The following is a 19,967-nucleotide window of genomic DNA, read 5'->3' as shown; positions in this document are numbered from 1 at the left end:
TGAAAATGTGATTTTAAATGTTAGTGTGATGTATGTAAATATGAAAGTTTCGAAGTTTAGATATTTAAATACATAAGAAGTATGTGGTGCCCCTTGATCATCCTTGGTCTGATTGGTTTTGAGCATTATTAAACCTCTGGAGCAGCTATGAAGGATCAAAATGCACTCCGAAGAGGAGAGTAAGAAAGCCACACTAAATATTAGGAGTGTCAAAAATTAACCCTACGCCAACTTGACCTCATCTTGACTATAAGAATTTGGATTTGATATGACATGAATAATTTTCAAGCATGTACTGATTAGAAATCTTAACACATTTAATTTTATGGGGCGGATTTAGGTCTGCCCATCAATTTAAAATTGGTCAAAATAACCCATTAACTCAAAATTGACCCACTAACTTGAAATTTACCTAAATAGCTGTTATGTCTTATGTTGAATGGGTTATGCAGTCGGGTTCAGGTTGAATTTTCTAGCCCATTTAATATTTGAGTGAATTCAGGTCAGCTCAATTTAGAGGCAGACCCTAACTCAACCCGTGAACTTGATTTGATGCCCCTAATAATTATATCTAATTCATGGGATTTGAGAAATTATAAAGGGTCTATATTTCTATTTTTAGATTCACAATGTTGGAGTAAAGGAAAAGAAGTGTTTGCTGATAAAATTAATATTTTGTGTGGTGTGCTTAAATGTAAGCATGTAGTTTGAATCTCTGTAATTTTTACATAATTTTGCCTTCACAATTTCATCTCTTTCTTGCATAATTTAAACTCACTACAATCTTTCTTCAATATTTCTCTCTAATTCTTCAAACACTTGCTTTGCTCTTCATCTTGTGGGAGAGCAAGAAATCATCATTAACAATACTTCTGTGATAAACACTGTATGGGATTGTTTGGCAGCTTCTGGGATTTAATTTAATGAGATCTATTAAATCATGTAAATCTGAATTTAGCAAAAGTTGGGGTGGTTAAATTCTGAAAAATATTTGTATGAGATGTGTATATTCTCACTAATTCCTATGAAACTATTTTGCTAATTGCTTTTAGGGTTAATTTTTTACTATTTTTAGCATTAGTAGTCATTAATTATAAGTTTATAAATCAAAACAATCATTCTTTAGAAAGTTATTTAACTAATGACTCAATTAATACCTTTAAATTTACAATTTAGTGAATAATTAGCATAAAAAAACATTTTAGGTATGTATAATCAAACATCTATGAATTATTTGTTTATTAATAAATCATTAAGTATTAATTAAGTTAATTAAACATAAATTATAATTTCAAAAAGTACTATAAAATTAATTAATTAGTTATTTACTAAGTTAAATAATCATCAATTATAATTTTACTAAAATAGTTAATAATTCATTATGAACTAAATATTCATTACCTAATCATTAATTAAATATTCATCAAGCTTATATCAATTATAAATAAATTAATTAAATTTTACTTAGCTTAAGATAACACATTTGAAATATTAATTTTTTATCAATTTTAATTACACCAACTAAATCACAATTAATCTAAAGTAATAGCTCTATTACTAATCATTTAGTAAATTATAAAATTAGTAAAAAAAAGATTTACTTATGCAAATTAAATTTGGTTAATTCAACATTTTAATTTAAAAATAAAATTTATTATTCCTCATCCATAACATATACTCTAACAATCATTGAAATATGGCATCAACACCTCATCTTTCTCCCCTAATACTCACTACCTTCAATATTTTGCCTATTATCACCATGGTTGAGGAGTGAAACTAAACCCCAAAGAAAATACCAACATGAAATAAAACAAGATTGGTTTGGGCCAACAATGCCACGTTTGTTAGTTAAAATGGATGCACACATAATTTCAAATATTTCAAAGGGTTTTATTGTCAAATATTCATTTTTTTAGACTTTTTTTAATAGTTGATATTGTGCCATCACAACCCACCCCCAAATTGTCATCTACTTTAACTTTTTATTTTTTACCAAATGTCAAAAGCGCCCCAATTATGACATTCACCAACAAGATACTTAGAAGGTAAGACATCAATCAATTTTGATTTGGGACATTTACAAACATACCAATCAATTCCTATGTATTTACATAACTAATATCTAAACTTATATTTTTTTATTTGGGACATTTACAGACGTAGCATACAATTCTGATGTATTTACATGTCTCACACTTAAACTTTCGATGAATAAGAGCTTTGATATTTTTTTTAAGTTATAGCATCCATGGTTCTTTTTGTGAAATAAAAGGTGATAAATATAAAGAAAGATTTACAAACATACCACTAAATTTTTATGTGTTTGCATATCTAACACCTAAGACTTTAGCTTTTAAATATAGATTTATATATTGATATTACAGTTTTGAGTGTTAAATATGTAAAAATATAAGCATGGCGTAGTATGTAAATTAAAGTTTTGTTAAATTAAAATAGCAGGACATCCCCAATAAATTCAACCCTTCTAAGTTTGATTTGGTCTAACAAATGTAGCATTTTTTCTTAACGTGTTCGTCACATTGTAGATAATTATGACACCTAACCCTTATTTAAAATCAAAGCTACCTATGCCATGCCATCGTGGCTTAGTACAATCGTACAATACTGTGTTACGGAATCCACCTCATATGATATATATATAGAGAGATAGAGAGATAGAGATTTAAAAAATGTTTGATGCATATAACCTCCAACCATTCCTAGCTAGCAATTTGTCAGATCTGAGCTGGACTCATGCGCCTAACCACTTGAGTACCACCCCATATAATATCAGTAGCATGAGGGGGATTCGAACCCAAGTCCAGAGGAAACTTATACTGCCGAAACAGATGCTCTACCAATTGAGCTAGAAACACAACGGAGCTAGAAACACAACGCATTATATATATATATATATAGTCCCTAATCAAACTAGCTCACTAATTTATAAAAATATTAAAATAAATCTAGATTATTTTAAAAATGAGTTCTAATAGTCCTTTATCGGAATTATTTCAGTCCCACTATCAAGAGTTAAATATTATTTTGACATTTATATAAACTCTAGGATTAAAACAGTCTCGTGAGTAGTTGGGATTATCTTGGCACTTTTTAATTAATGTATAATGTTAGTTGAAATTAATGTTTTGTTTTAATATAGTTGTATTTATTATTAATATATTTATTAGCATGACACTGAATACCCATAAATTTTATCAGAAAAATTAACTTAATTAAATTAATAAAGTTAGGTATTATTTTGTGCTATTGTGATTATCATTAATATGATTATTAAATGGATTTATATTAGGAATAAATAATTCTTTTAAATAGTCAAATATATTTTAAAAATAATATATCAAAAAATTTAATTGATCCTCTGTAATAAACATATGAAAACTAATTCAATGATTTATGTATTTATTCTGGTAATTTTTTTCATCTTATTATTCTTTTAATATTTTTTTTTTAATTTATTATGAAAACTTGAGTATTAAACATATAAATATATACAATTATATTAAATGTATATAAATTCTCTTAATTTTAGTAAATAATTAACTAATCATTTTTTTGTTAACAATTTTGACTTAGCTAATCAGGATAATAAAATTATTAGAAGGGGCATTTAAATACACGCCAAACAATTTTTATATATTTACAACATCTAAACTTTTTTGGTTTAATGTGGAAAACTCAAGAACACGAAAAATTCACGAAATCACGAAATCACGCTAAGAAAAATTGTAAAAGTTTCACTGTGCTCGAGCCTCTCCACACTTTGGATTAGTTTATGACGCTCCTTTCTTTTGCACAAGAGAAAACTTGAAATCCACATTACTTTTGTCGAAAAATAAGACACAACAAATAGGAGCTTCCTAAAACTCACTTAAAGCCACCATGATATGGCGTTGCGGCACTCCAACGGGCACCACAAGTGCAACATCGTGCTCTCGAGTTTTAAATATGAACTAATTAGTTGGGAAAAATTATTGCTTCAGGACACCTGATGCAAATTTGCATGAGGTGTCCACTAACAGGGCGGCACGTGACTACCCAAGCCCGAACCGTGTATGTCACTGGACCCAAATTGCCACGTGATCACCTATTATTGGACAATTGAAGCAAATTTCCATCAGGTGTCCTGATACAATAAATCCTTAGTTGGGGCACTTCACTGGGCGGTGCGACACATCCTCTGACAAACTAGTTACCATTAAGTTTAATCAACAATATTAAGGGCTTTGAGCAACCAATAGAATGACGTAATCAAACTCCACATAATAACACAAATTACTCAAATATTTGATATTGCATAAAAAATATTATTATCATTTACTTTTTAAAGAATTGACACGCTATTAACAAACTTTATCCGCTCAATCGTAGAGAAAGATCAAGTTCTATGAATTTATGAAATTTTAGATTTAAGGTCAGAATTTTGACTTCGATTCAGGTTAAACTCAGACTTAACAAATCTATCAAATTTAATAAATCTGAATATAATTGTTTTTCTTTGCATGGATTTTTAATAACGAAGATATTGCAAAGATAAATATCATAATTTAGATGTTAGAAATGTAAATAAATAAGAATTGTCCGGTTTATATGTAAATTTCTCTTAATAAAATTACCTAAGTTTGAAAAAGCAAATCTGCACGGCAAGGGAGGGCCTATCTGGACGGGCTGAACACGTAACAAACTAATAGTCTTATTGCTGGAAGATTTGGCCAAAGCCCGCCAGATTCTGCGTGTACTTTTTATATTATTATTTTTCGTAAAAAAAATTTACAAATCTAGCACACTATTATTAATTATTTAAATATTTCCCACTAAACTTTCCTTTTTATAAAAATTGCACGTTTGGCCTATTTGTTTAGGTGATCTTAAAATTTTCAGTGTTATATGTGTAAATATGAAAGTTTATGTGTTAGATGTGTAAATAGAGTAAAATTGTGTGCTGTGTCCGCATTTTATTAGTTTAAAGGGGCAAATTTCGAGGGAATAGATGAGGATTCACAATCCAATGCATAGCCAGCCGATAAGGATGGATGAAAACTTAATATTAATTACATTTTTAATATGACATTAAAAAATGAAATTATATAAAAAAAATATATTAAAGTTTATAATATTGGTTTAGTTTGTTAAGAAAGGAAATTTTAAACTGTTGGATGTAATTAAAAACCATTTTACAATACATCACCTCTGAACTGTAATATAAATTTTAAATTTATCATAATTTTATGCTTTCAGTTTTGATAAATATTTATAATTGTTTAATTTAAACACTGTAAATTCAACCAAGCAAATAACACTATATAACCGGACAGAAGTGAGAGAGGAGGAACCTTGCCACCAAAGCCGGAGACAAGAGAGGAGAAGGGAGCTAGGACAGAGATGCAAGAGAAGAACATGAGAAAACTGCGGGGTTGTCGCAAAGAATATGCTGACCGAGGGTTTGAACCAGCGGCCTATATTTAGATAAGATTATGGCGAAACTCCGCCTTACCACGCTATCCATACAAACCCTTAAGCCTTTTCTAAAATGAATTTTCTCAACCTGATGTGACAAGCTCAAGTTGAATTCTTAATATCATGTAATTTCTTTTCAAGCTTGAATAGATGATGTATAAACCCCTATATATATATATATATATATAGCTTAAGAATAAATTCTTATATTTATTGGCTTTTTATTAGTGAAATATACATTTGTCTTTATAATTATAAGGGGCATTTACGTACATGCCACACAATTACTGATTCTTTGACTTTAAAAAGTAAAATACACATTTTCATGCATAAATATGATGACATATATATGAGACGTTAGATATGTAAATACATAGAAATTGAGTTGTATTTATGTAAATTTTCTTAAGTGCAAATATCAAACAATACTTAAATACATAAAAATTGTGTGGTATGTATTATGAACTTTCCTTAACACTCTAAATAATTCATGAGCCCAATTTTATTAGTTAATAATTTAAATTTTAATTAACTTTGACTTCCATGAATTGCTCATTGATGAGCTCAATTAAAAATTATTAATATACCATTGGCTTAAAATCTAGTAATTCTTTTAATCATTTTATTATAATATTTATTTCAGTAAAAAATAATTTTTCTTTATACAAAATAAGTTATTTTATGTGATAAGTTAGATTCAATTAATTAATTAAAAGCAAACATATGACCTACATAACTAATGTTTGATTTATGTTATTTATCTTCATCGTTTTTACATTGATGCATTTTGTCTTTTTTAGGAATTCTATAATTAAATGTGATTATTAAGTCTTCATGACGAATATAAGAAAGATTAAGGAGTGATTAACACAACTAAATTTGAATTTGGCCATTTTACTTTTAATATTATTTCAAAGGAAATCAAGAGGAAGCTGCATTACGAAATTTGTTTAGGGCATTTACATACATACCCCATAATTCATATGTTTTTTTTTTTTCATTTCTAAGACCTTAACATTCATATTTATGCATTTAACACTCGACTATTTAACATTACATTAAAAATATCATCATGTTAATTCTTTTAGGATGAATGGTCCTGTATTATCTGTAAATTGTACCTAAGAAGAGAGGAGTAAAAAAAAAGATTAATAGTATCTGGGAAGAGAGCACACGATCCTTATTTATAAATTTGAGGTCATCTTTTGTCATGGAGCAAAACATACTTTAATAATTGCGCAAAATTTTATGTGACTTCTCATAACTTTATGTCACATCCTGCAGTTTTATGACTTGTCATGCACCTTTAGGTCATGTCCTACAGCTTTAGGTCATGTCATTCTGCGTAAATGTACTCGTCGGCTTGACAGTTTCACAAATCTTCTTAAGAAGTTTGATAGTTTAGCAGTTTGAGAAAATTTTCAAAGATTTCGACTGTTTAGCGGTTCGACAAGCATTTTGGAGAGTTCGACAGATAATTTTGGGCAGTTCAACAGTTCGACGGGCCTTTTTTGGGGTACACGCATCATCATCATCTTTCTAAAAGTGTAATACACAATTTCAAGCATAATTTAATAACTCCAATGTTATATGAGTAAAAAATTAAACTTTGGGTGTATAGATATGTAAATACCTAAAGATTTGTGTGGCATGCATGTAATTTCCCTATTTTAAGGGAATTTTTGTAAGCACTTAATTTATTCATTAACTTGTTTGATTAATTTTTTTTGTTCCTACCCAGAGCTAAATTTTAAAATATATCAAATATTAATTATTTATATTAATTTACCATCTTATGCAAGCCACGAGTTTTTGTTATTTGTCCACCGATTTCAACCCACCTTCTGTACCCACTCTATACATATGATGATGATAAAATGTAATATTCTAATAATAGAAACTACGTGATAAAAACATTACAAATTTCATCACATATTTCATTATATTATGTTTATTTTGTCATTAAACTGCTGCTAGTATAAAATAATTATATTAAATGGAGAAAAGGACAGAAAATGAGTTGATTGATAGGTAAATATTTGGTTTAAAAAATAAAAACGTTTACATAATTAAAAATTAATAAAAAAGGTATAAATAATAATTTTTTCCATTGTTTTATTTAAAGACGTGTGTATAATATATAAATAAATAATTAATGCTGCACTTATATGTAAATAAATTCATTAAATTTGAGTGAGCAAATTGCAGACACGATATACTAATGACCAGTAATTAATATGAGGTTTTTTTTTTGAATGAAAATCTTACAGATGAAGGTGGGGGGTTATGACTATGAATGTATAAGATTTTATTAATATGAATATATACATTTCATTAAAAAAATAATAATAAATGAAAACCATTTCTTTTTTTTTTTAAATAAATCTAATTTTATTTTTATATTTGAATTGGGTAGGTATTGCAATTAACTAAGGAGTGAGGCATTGGGTGTCAATTCGAGTCAGCTGATTGGGTATGATTATGACACTAAATTGATCTAACCTGAATAATATATATGTCAAAAATTTCGAATCGAACCCAACCAACACACAATCGTGCCACCCAAATTCGTCCTTTACAACCCATTTAATAAAAAGGAATAACAATCATTTAGGTTAAAATTGGATCAATTTGAGGACATCTCTGAGCTGGCTAGTTGATTTCTAGTCAATTGAGAGAGGAGGTATTGGTGACAAGTTACCTGTCCATTTGAAGAAGGATAATATATATATATATATATATATATATATTGTATATATATATATATATATATATATTCTTGGAATATTTGCATGTATACAACTAAATTCCTATTTAATTGCATATCTATTACAACTTAGACAGCAATTTCTCATGTTTATTTATACAATATTTTAGCCTTTAAACAAACTGAAAAAAATAACTTTAGTTAACATATTTATATTATTGATGTGTGCCAACAAATTTACGGCGGTAGAGTGATAATTTAATGTCTTATATATTGCATGAAGCTATAACATTTATAGAGATAAATGAAAAATCACATGAAGAGACACCAAAATGTTTTATGTGGAAAAGTTGTGAAAGTGGAAAAATCCCGACAATCTACTATGTGTTTGTAAATATAGTGGTGGTGCGTCATTCACTCACTATAGAGAAAAATGAGATTAAAATATTACACTAAACATTACACTTGTTTTTATACAGCACAAATAAAATATTAGTGTTTGACACAACAACTAGATTTTGACTAAAATCGTTACAAGCAGTAGTCAATGGCGATTTGTGGTCAGTTACGGCAGGTTGTGACAGACATTGGTGGGCGACACATGATAGTCGATAGTGGTTGGTGGCTACTCGCTAGGTCTTCTCTTTAAAACAGACTCTGTAATTCTACATTATTTTTTATCTTCTTTTTCACCCATTTCAAGTGAAGAGACAAAGTCTATTTACAGTCATTTGAGGATGACATTTTAATCTTTTGACACAAAACTTTCCTAATCATCCTATTGGAAGATTCATGCCGACATCCCTTAACCATAGATAATTTTTCAAGGATTTGAGTACCTTCGATTTGACTACAAATAAGTCAAATATGAAGTTCATTTTACAATTCAATTGATGATCCAAAATCACCATTGTTGTTCAATGACTTAAATAGATATAAGTTGAACAAATTTTAAAATCATTGTGCTTGTTTTGACTCGACAATCAATTTTACTATAAACTTGCTAAATTTATCGTCAGGTATGATGATTTTAAAGTTGAAAGATTAAAAGAAATAAAAGAAATGAAACGAGATATTTTTATTATTTTACTAAATTGGTGTATGAAGATGACACATCAATTATATAATTAAATATAATATTCAAGGACAAAAATTCGCGTAAATGTCATTTTTGTAAAGGTTTAATTTGCAAAAATTAAATACAAAGTTTGTTTAGCACTTGTAACAGACGTCCCGCAAGTGCCTGTCAGCTAATGAGACCAGTGAGCGGATCACGTGAGCCTGCGCATGACTCGTTAAATTCAATGTACTTCAACGATGCATTGCAAATTCGAAATTGTTTCTTTGCGATAATTTTAAAAGTTCGCATTAATGTAAAAAAAATTGAAATAATTAAATAAATAAAAAATAGTCCGCGCGGCCGTTCCAGCCAATAGCCATTAAGGCGCCATGGGAGGCTTTAAAAAGGCTGCCAGACCGTCCTCTTCTTCCTCACCATTTCCCATTTCGCATTTCCCATTTCCTATTTCTTTCGCTCGCAGATTCTCTTATTGTGTTCTGACGAGTGTTTCTCATCTTCTGCTTCAGATTCCATTTTCGATTCTTCAACATTGAGCTCTTTCTTCGATCAGGCTGTAGAGTTAGCTAGGGTTTCTCTACTTCCACCGAGGAATCTGTTCATCATCATCATCATCTTCTTCTTCTTCAGATATCGAGGTATGAAGTACCAATACTCTGATCTTCTTCTTCCGTTTCTTTTTGAATAATTTGATGTTATTGAAGATCGTTATCTCAATTGAGCAGAGGTAAGGAAAGGGAAAGAAGATCGATACATAAGTTGGAGAATCGTATCGGCGATTACTGAATCTTTCATCGACTCTCAATACTTTAATCTTCTTTAATTAATGAAATCGAAACCTAAAATAATTTAAGATGCTTTCACATTTTTCAGCAATGAGAGTTAATGCTCCAAAAATATAAAATCATAGTTAGATACTCTTTCTCTTATATTTTTAATATTTTTTAAGCTTCGGAGTTCTGACAGGAAGAGAAAGGAAGACAAATCTGCTTCCTCGGCTTTTTAAGATGGAGACAATTATTTTGTTTTCTGGATTTATTTGAACTCGTTGCTTGATCTGTGAGGAGATCTGAGATTGAGTTGCTTTAAATTATTCAGAGTCACATATGATAGAAACTTGTGAAGAATCCCCTGTTTTCCATTTAATACCTTTTAGATCTGAATATCTAGAACATCTTCTCATCAGATCTCTATATCTTTGAGGAAGTCGACTAAGAATTTGATCGATTTGGTGGAGTAGGTACCAATGGGATCCAACAATTTTAATTTATGATTTTATTTTTCATTTTTAAGAAACTATTAGTGTGAAAATACTCCTTACTATTTATTTATATGTATCTTTTTACTCTCAAATTTTATAGAAGTGACAAAATATATATTTATTTTAAAATTGGGCTCTATTAATCTTTAATGATAATTATTTCAGCCCGAATCAAAGAGTGATTTTTTTGGACTTTTTTATAGCCGCATCTCGTATAAATAGATGAGGACTATGACTAAAAACGGCGTACATTTTCTGTCCGGACACTTGACGTACCTCTACGTGCGGTTCAAATTGTTCATGAATTATTTTCAGGTTATTTCTGGATTATTTTCAATAATTCCGAAATAACTCAAAAATAAAGACTGCGGATATTTCTGGGTTATTTAGGGATTATTGAAAATAACCAAGAAATAACTTGAAAATAACTCAGAAATAATCTGCGCTGTACGTTGAGCTACGTCAAGAGCCCGCACAGAAAACTTTTTGCTGTTTGGGGCAGCGTCAACTTATATAATTTGATGTTCAAAAATTTATGAGTGACAATTATAATTTTTTTTTTTTTAACTCAGACTCAACTCAGCTAGACGGTTGATTTTAGCAACTGTTTTTTTTTTTTTAATTATTAATTTATCCAAACAAATAAATTTTTTTTTTAACTCAGACTCAACTCAGCTAGACGGTTGATTTTAGCAACTGTTTTTTTTAATTATTAATTTATCCAAATAAATAAAATTACGCTGCAGATCTTATTTGGGATTATTATTATTATTATTTATATTCAATTTTATTTTCAAAACAATATTTTTTATTTTAAAAATAGTAATCATATTAATTTTAAATAAAAAAAAAACAATATGAATAAAATAAGATAAAAATAAAAAAATTTAAAATAATCTTAAAGGGCAACTAAATTAAAAAGTAATGACGTGAACGTATTTTCGAATTTGAATATAAATTTTCCACCAACTTGTTCCCGGACACTTCACCACGTATCTATTCTTTTAATTTCTAATTATGCTTTTCAAACCTGTATTATATGCACGAACGGATTAAAATATTTTGGGAAATGAGAACTTATGTCGCATGTCGTTTAGTTTAACTTTATATTTTTATATAATAATTACTTCACGCGTTTTCCAACAATATTCATAGTTTCTTAGAAATAGAAAATTTTTATTTTTGAAGCTGGGAAGGTTAATTGTCGGGCTCCATGTCGTCATATATATTTGTTCCGGGCGTCATGAGGTGATTAGCCGTGCGAACATTCGTGATGATATTATCCCAAAATCAAGAAAAATATAGAAGATGTGTATTTCTTTAAAAATTTTATTTTATTAATTGTATTGATATAATCAAAATATGATACAAATATTTAGTTTCAATTCTTCACCTAATAATTGCTCTAATAGTACGCCAATACTAATATTTTATGCCCCCTCAAATGACGATTTCTCTTCATTTTCCGACCATTTTTGAACGTCAACAGAAAAACTTGAGGAGAATGGCAGCCGAAGGACAGGCGAATAACATGGAAAACAACTTGGCTAACGGCGGCGGCATCACCACCGGGGCTCCGCCGCCTCGGCCGGGAGTACTGCCTAAAATCCAAACAAAGATAACAGCAATGGCGGCAAGCAAGCCGTTCAAGGCAGAGAACAACATCTGCCATGATGATAGCTCGCGGCCTGTGAAAGCGCAGACCATTGATGAGCTGCACTCGCTGCAGAAGAAGAGGTCTGCGCCGAGTACGCCCAGCAAACAGGAAGGCGCCGTTCAGTCCCCCACCGCCTTCTCCACTATATCCGAGGAGGAGCGTCAGAGGCTCCAGCTCCAGTCGATCAGGTGAATCTCTTTTATCTTCTTTATTTATGGTTTTGGATTTAATACTCATGAAGTTCATTCAATTCAAGTCCTTTATGAATAAATGAATATAGTAGGTTGGATATGATCATATAATTGTAATATGAATATGCAATTTATCTGTTTTAAGAATTATGTGATCATTTGAAGTTCTACAGGTGGTTCAAAATTTAATTTTTATCATAATTATGTTGAAAGAACACAACACGCTAAGAATTTGAGGAATAGACTATATAGGTGCTGATATGTTAGGGGCTGCTTGGTAAAGGTTTTTTTTATAGGATTTATCCCTGGGTTTAATAAATCAAGCCGGATGTAAAATTCAGAATTTCATGTGGGGCCATTTATAATTATAACTATACTTTACATGCTAGCATAATTTTGTTAATATTATAATATTTGTATGAAATTAATATTGTGTAGAGATCATGTATTTCTGATAATATTTCCTAACCTCTAATTTATTTCCTGGCACGCAAATTTTTTGCATCAACACATAGTCTAAGGGGTTGTTTGGAAAAAGGAAAGTGGAGGAAGTAACTAACAGTATTTTAGGAGTTGATTATGATTCCACAACCACTGATTTAAGCCTTCCAACCTTTTTTTTAAAATTTCCTTTCATTGAAAATTCAAACATTCGAACACATGCAAATATGAGATTAATATATTTCAATTTAGTTGTCTGATATTAAAGAGAGAATTATATGCGACGCATCATCTAACTTATGCAGTGTAGCACAAAACTAACAACTTACCCAATGTGAATCGTGAAATTATGCAATGTCAAATAGGCCCTACATATTTTTGAGTAGAATTGATTTTTTTTTTTAAGTAGTATTTCTATATAAGGGCCTCATCTAAATAGTCAAAAGACTTGTGTTTTAACACTTTACATTATATATATATATATATGATTTTGTCATAGGAACATACCGAATATTCGAATCTTATATATATATATATATATATTATTGTGAGCATTATAAAAGAAGTTTGTCGTTTCTTTCACGTTACAAGGTACTTTTTGAGAAAATATGCGGCAGGCTTGTGCTCAAGTTCTGTCCTTTTTTTTTGTTAATTTAAATGACGTAAATGCTCATCACTTTATTTTAATTGGAGTATCAGCCGGCTAGGCCGGTTGGCCACCTTTCTTACGTGGTGCGTACGAATAGAAGCAGTTCACATCTGTAGGTAGGGCTGTCAAAACAGCTCTTTGTTCGTGAATAGCTCGTGTTCGGTTTGTTAAGAAATTCGTGTTCGGCTAGTTAATTTCGTTCGATAAGTTAACGAGCCGAACACGAACAAAGATGTGTTCGTTCGTGTTCGGCTCGTTTTGGCTCGAAATACTACTCATCAAGTTTATATATATATGTATATATATATATATATATAAAGTAGTATTTTAAAAAAAAATCTAATTGACTACAAGGCTACAGATTTATAATCAATTAAAATATTGATTAAGAAAATAGAATAAAAATTATTAAATTCGATTCAAATGATGTTTTAATATAAATAATAATTTTTAAATCTTGCTCAAACCCTTACTGTCTCATGACTACAGGATTATGGTTGTTAAAATTCTTCGTTCGTGAACAGTTCGTGTTCTGCTCGTTAAGCAAACAAGCTGAACACGAACACACTTTTTGAGCTCGAAATATAAACGAGCCGAACACGAGCTGAGCATGGCTTTACACCCCTACCTGTAGGTAGATGTTTGAATAGAATTTTATCTTAGCTTGCAGATCTGGCTAATGTAATCTGTGAAGGCAAATAGCAACTTTTTCACCATTTATGTTCACATAAATAATTTTATATATCAATAATAATAATAATAATAATAATAATAATAATAATAATCGGTAAATCTAAAAATAATTAACCTTGTCCGTTAACACATTTAAATGATTTTTTGCCTTAAAACTGATTGCACGTGACTTGCACGCGCTAGTAAAGAGGTGCTGGTTCACTTTGTTTATTCACGGGGCAATTAGTTATAAGCCTGAGCTGAACACCGTGAGAAAAGATTGTGATCACGAGGAACACGTTAAATATAGATAGTTGTAAATTAAGCGTCTTTGGATGCCCTGTAACCTTCATGCTTGTTAGTCCAAAAAAGGCATTTTTTTTATTGCCTCCATTGTAATCAATTTGGTCTCAGCTTCACAATTATTACTTTGGGGTATGACCTTATAAATTTTGGTATTTAATCATCCATACAGTGCTTCATTGGCATCACTGACGAGGGAGACTGGTCCCAAGGTGGTGAAGGGAGACCCTAAGAGGAAGTCGGAAACCACCCCCAAAGTGCATCAACAGCACCACTACTTCACTCCGAACATCAATACTAGTGACAGTGCCTTGAAGTTCACTCATGTCCTCTACAACCTTTCACCTGCTGGTAATTATTTTCTTTATGCTCAGCTATTCCCATAATCTTAACAGACTATGATGGGTGATATACTACATATCATTAAATGTTTGGTGGCTTATTAGCAGTTCATCAAATTTCACTAATTTGGTTGCAGTACATGCAAATAAATGATTTTCTGCTAGAGTGTTTGGTATATAAATACATTGATTTGTATGATATGGATGTAAATATTCTTTTTTTTTTAAAGAGAGATCTTTATAATCAATTGATTATGCACTGAATGCCTTTTGTTTCTGGCATAGAACTCTATGAACAAGCTATAAAGTATGAGCACGGATCATTCATAACATCAAGTGGGGCTTTGGCAACATTATCCGGTGCAAAGACAGGTCGCTCTCCTAGAGATAAGAGGGTTGTTATTGACGAGACCACGACAGATGAACTCTGGTGGGGAAAGTAAGTCCCCCAGATCCTTGGAAGCTCATACCCCCTCACTTTTTAATATTGTACTCATTAGGTTTTTGGGGTTTCAATGGAAAGAGCTTCTAAAAACTAAAGATTGCAAATTTTTTGCGTGATAATGAAATCATAATATTTTATAGATTTTGAAGGTGTTTTTAGAGTTTAAAACTAGTACTTTTTGGAATAAAATATAACACGTTATTTCTGACTTTAAGAAATCAAATAACGCATAAGCAATGCAAAGCATCATATGAATTTATTCATGTTTTCATAGTTTTTTTTTTTTTTTCTGTTTGTTTTAGGGGTTCCCCCAACATTGAGATGGATGAGCACACTTTTATGGTGAACAGAGAAAGAGCTGTTGATTATCTAAATTCCTTGGATAAGGTTTTATACCATATTTCACACTCATTTAATGTTTTGAAGTTTGAACATTTATTTATTTTATGAAATTGCTCATCATCCTCCATTTGGTATAGGTATTTGTGAATGATCAGTTCCTTAACTGGGACATCGAAAATCGCATAAAAGTTAGGATCGTCTCTGCAAGGGCATATCACTCCCTCTTCATGCACAACATGTGAGTAAAATTTCTCTCTATATTACTTTTTCATTTCCTTTGCCTCCCACATTTCTGTTGTCTCCCACTTCTCATTCAGACATATTTGAGGACACCATACTACTGTTTCAAGAAATTTAGTGCTCAAATATTCACTAAAAGCTGAATACATGCTCTGCTTCCTAGGACATGAGTTATTTGAAGTTGTAAACCACATCACATAGCCATAAAAACAAAGGAAGATTTATCTACATACCACTCAATTCCCATGTATTTACATATATAGCACCTAAACTTCAATTTTTACATATATCCCACATTACCTATGCATGGTGTATTTCACTTCTTATAAGATAAAATAGTGGTATTTTTTATATGATATGAAAGATATGAGTAGTATAAATCTATAAATTTTAGGTGTTACATACCTAAATAACTAAAAATTAGGTGGTATGTGTGTAAATACATACCACTCAATTCCTATGGATTTACATAGCTAGCACCTTTACATGTATGCCACCTTACCTCTGCACGAAACGGTGCATTTCACTTTTTTAAAAGTTAAAATGGTGATCCTTTTATGTGTTATGAAAGATTCAGGGCGGTGTAAATGTAAAGAAGTAAAGTTTAGGTGATACATCTGTAAATACCTAGGAATGAGGTGATATGTATGTAAAACTGTTATCGTGGTTAAGGCAGATGCTCCTATTGTAGTAGCGAGAATATAATAAAAATATTGTATAGGTGCATTCGTCCAAATCCTGAAGAACTGGAGAACTTTGGTACTCCGGACTTCACTATTTATAATGCGGGACAATTTCCCTGCAATCGGTACACCCATTACATGACATCATCCACAAGCATAGACATAAACTTGGATAGGAAGGAAATGGTTATTCTGGGCACGCAATACGCCGGAGAGATGAAGAAAGGGCTCTTCAGCGTAATGCACTATCTCATGCCCAAGCGAGGCATACTCTCGCTGCACTCTGGATGCAATATGGGCAAGGACGGTGATGTCGCCCTCTTCTTTGGCCTCTCTGGTAAGCGAGGCTTTCCCTCTTCGCGCTTGTCCTGACGCCGTTCTTTGAGTTTGCTTTCTTCTCTTCTTCTTTTGCAGGCACTGGAAAGACGACTCTGTCTACTGACCACAACAGGTTGCTCATCGGTGATGACGAGCATTGCTGGAGCGATAATGGGGTTTCCAACATTGAAGGGGGTTGCTATGCGAAGTGCGTTGACCTTTCGCGTGAGAAGGAACCCGATATCTACAATGCGATTAAGTTTGGGACAGGTAGAGATATATAATGCTTTCTTATATCCTTTTCATTCCTGTAGGACGATTGGTTTTTTATGTTTCACTCATCGATTGATATAATGACAGTGTTGGAGAATGTCGTGTTTGATGAGCACACTCGCGAAGTGGACTACAGTGATAAATCAGTAACAGGTGAGCTTTTGCAGCTTATAAAAGATGTTGAAATGGTTATTATAACATAATGCAAATACATTCATTAAGTACTATTTATTTATAGATTTACAAGTATGCATGTGTATGCATATTAACATAATTGTGTGTATTCCTTAATTTAATGCCCAAATCATGGTTATTGTATTTACTTGTTCTCATTACATTAGATTTTTTTCTCACTTGTGAGCTTAAGAGGCTTGGCCGTACATCAACTTCTATGATGAATTTTTCGCTTTATCATTTATAAGGATGTGTGGGTTTTGACTACTTTTGACTCCTGTATAGAGAACACTCGAGCTTCCTACCCTATCGAGTACATTCCAAATGCGAAAATCCCTTGCGTGGGCCCACATCCTAAGAACGTCATACTCTTGGCCTGCGATGCTTTTGGAGTGCTTCCTCCCGTAAGCAAGCTAACCATGCCGCAGACAATGTACCACTTTATCACTGGCTACACCGCTCTGGTGGCCGGGACGGAGGATGGCATCAAGGAGCCGCAAGCCACCTTCTCTGCTTGCTTCGGTGCAGCATTCATCATGCTCCATCCCACCAAATATGCCGCCATGTTGGCTGACAAAATGAACAAGTATGGCGCCACAGGTTGGCTTGTTAACACTGGCTGGTGCGGCGGAAGGTAATTTGGTTCCCACTTTATCTAAAGTTCTTATGTATTTACATATCTCATGTCTATAATTCCGTAGCTACATATATAGGACTTTGGTGCTTTAAATTTATGCATGAAAAAGTGTATTTCACTTTTAAAAAATGATAATGGAGCTATTTTTGGTAAGATATTAAAGATTTTAGTGGTATATGTTTAAATATGAAAGTTTAAGCGGGAGATATGTGCATACATAAGACTTGTGTGCTATGTATGTAGATTCCTCATAAAGGGGGAAATTTACATATGAAGCCACGATTGTTTTGTATTTACACATCTAGCTTCTAAACTTCTATATTGACATATATAGCACTTTGGTGCTTTAGAACTATACATGAAACTGTATATTTTGGTTTTTAAAAATGGTAATAGTGTTATTTTTGTGTGTTTTTAAAGATTTGCTTGCTATGCCAAAAACTAATTTGGTTTGATTTTCCTTCAGGTATGGAGTTGGAAGTCGCATAAAGTTGCCTTACACTCGCAGTATCATTAATGCCATCCATTCTGGTCGACTTCTGAATGCTGAGTACACCAAAACTGAGGTCTTTGGGCTGGAGATTCCTACTAAAGTTGAAGGAGTGCCTTCGGAGATCCTCAATCCTATGAATGCTGTAAGCCATTTTGTGATTTTAAAGAATATAGATTTATATCATGTTTTCATTATTAAGCAAGCCTAAGACAAGTAGTACTGGTATAGGAGAGGCTTGATGTCAATTATAGATAACAGAAGAACACAAAACTAAATATAGATATATTAAATTTAGGTAGATCTGGAGAAATTCCTAATTGTTGAGATTTATGCCTATCACCTTTAGGTTAGACTCACTTGAGCATAGGACCTTTGTTATGTGGGGCTGCGAATAGTTCTAGTTTAGTTTGAGTGAAGATCGACCTTAGTGTAAGTTTAATTCAAGCTGGGCTTGGTTTTAAGTCGGCATTTGATTTGATAAAATAAATCTATCTCAAATAATCTTTTTGATCATTGAATCAGATTTAATTAAAAATTCACAACCATACTTGATGTGTTTTTTTAAGGAAGATTTACGTACACACCACTCAATTCCTATGAACTTACATACCTTATGCCTAAACTTAAATTTTTACCTACACACCATCTTACCTATGCATGAAAATGTGTATTTCACTTAAAATGATGGTATTTTTTATGTGATACAAAAGATTTGGATGGCATAAATGTAAAAATCCTTGTGGTATGTATGTAAATACTCCTTTTTTTTAAAAGAGTATAAATATAGATTTACAGATTTGATCAACTCCTCTGTTTTGCTGGAATGTACATGCAGTGGGAGGACAAGAAACACTACAAGGAAACTCTGTTAAAACTGGCCGGTTTATTCAACAAGAATTTTGAGGTGTTCTCCAAATACAAAATCGGTTCAGATAACAAACTGACAGAGGAAATTCTTGCTGCTGGCCCCATTATCTGAGGTACGTCGCCCTCATTTGTTGACCAAGAAGCATAGAAATACCGAAGCTTGTGTGCGAAATAAATGAAGTTGAGGAGTCCATTATGCCTAAGATAGATATGTGATTTGGTCTAACCATCTCATGTATTATTATGTTATAGCCATAGCAATGTTTTTCCATAATTTAAGTGTGTGCTCTATCTAATGTCTTAGCTCATTTGATTTGATTAACTTGGAGCTTACTCCTGGGAATTTTGGCAGTTCAAAATTAGTAGATGCAATGTAATGCCTTTGTATTGATCTGAGTAATCTAGTGTGTTTAATGGATTATCATGTTATTTTGATTTATTGATTTGATGATAATAAATTGTGTTAAATAATTAAAAAGTTAACTAAGAAACAACCATCGAGACAACGATTACATGCACTGAGTTGTCTTGTGCATTTTCAAAATGTAATTCAGTATGTGTATGCTTGCTAGCATTGGCCTCAACATCATGTACAAGTTTTGTATCTTAGGAGTGCCAAATTGACCTTAAACAAGCTATTTATAAATTGTGTAGAAGAAATATGATTATAAGGATATGAAATTGAAGAGGAAAAATGTAAAACATTAAAAGTTTAGG

The 19,967-nt window shown here is 31.5% G+C and overlaps 1 protein-coding gene across 1 annotated transcript; it reads left to right on the top strand.

Moving 5' to 3' along the window:
• The first annotated feature begins 9,666 nt into the window (after nt 1–9,666).
• Nucleotides 9,667–19,668, top strand: LOC110027691 (phosphoenolpyruvate carboxykinase (ATP)). The gene is made up of 12 exons (XM_020729208.1): nt 9,667–9,901; nt 12,014–12,369; nt 14,610–14,788; nt 15,064–15,217; nt 15,526–15,610; nt 15,703–15,803; nt 16,527–16,825; nt 16,903–17,076; nt 17,167–17,232; nt 17,539–17,887; nt 18,357–18,525; nt 19,219–19,668. The coding sequence occupies exons 2-12, from the start codon at nt 12,029–12,031 to the stop codon at nt 19,360–19,362; spliced, it is 2,061 nt and encodes a 686-aa protein (XP_020584867.1). The 5' UTR covers nt 9,667–9,901; nt 12,014–12,028; the 3' UTR covers nt 19,363–19,668.
• Nucleotides 19,669–19,967: the final 299 nt, after the last annotated feature.

Source organism: Phalaenopsis equestris, unplaced genomic scaffold (genome assembly GCF_001263595.1).
Source record: "Phalaenopsis equestris unplaced genomic scaffold, ASM126359v1 Scaffold000436, whole genome shotgun sequence".
NCBI lineage: Eukaryota > Viridiplantae > Streptophyta > Magnoliopsida > Asparagales > Orchidaceae > Phalaenopsis > Phalaenopsis equestris.
This window is presented reverse-complemented; position numbering and strand designations above follow the sequence as displayed.

Bases quoted from the DNA above. Each gene is read 5' to 3' on its own strand.
- LOC110027691 (XM_020729208.1), top strand. From the start codon at position 12,029: ATGGCAGCCGAAGGACAGGCGAATAACATGGAAAACAACTTGGCTAAC. The intron at 15,804-16,526 runs GTGAGTAAAATT...AATATTGTATAG, and splicing joins TCCCTCTTCATGCACAACAT to GTGCATTCGTCCAAATCCTG. The intron at 17,888-18,356 runs GTAATTTGGTTC...ATTTTCCTTCAG, and splicing joins ACTGGCTGGTGCGGCGGAAG to GTATGGAGTTGGAAGTCGCA.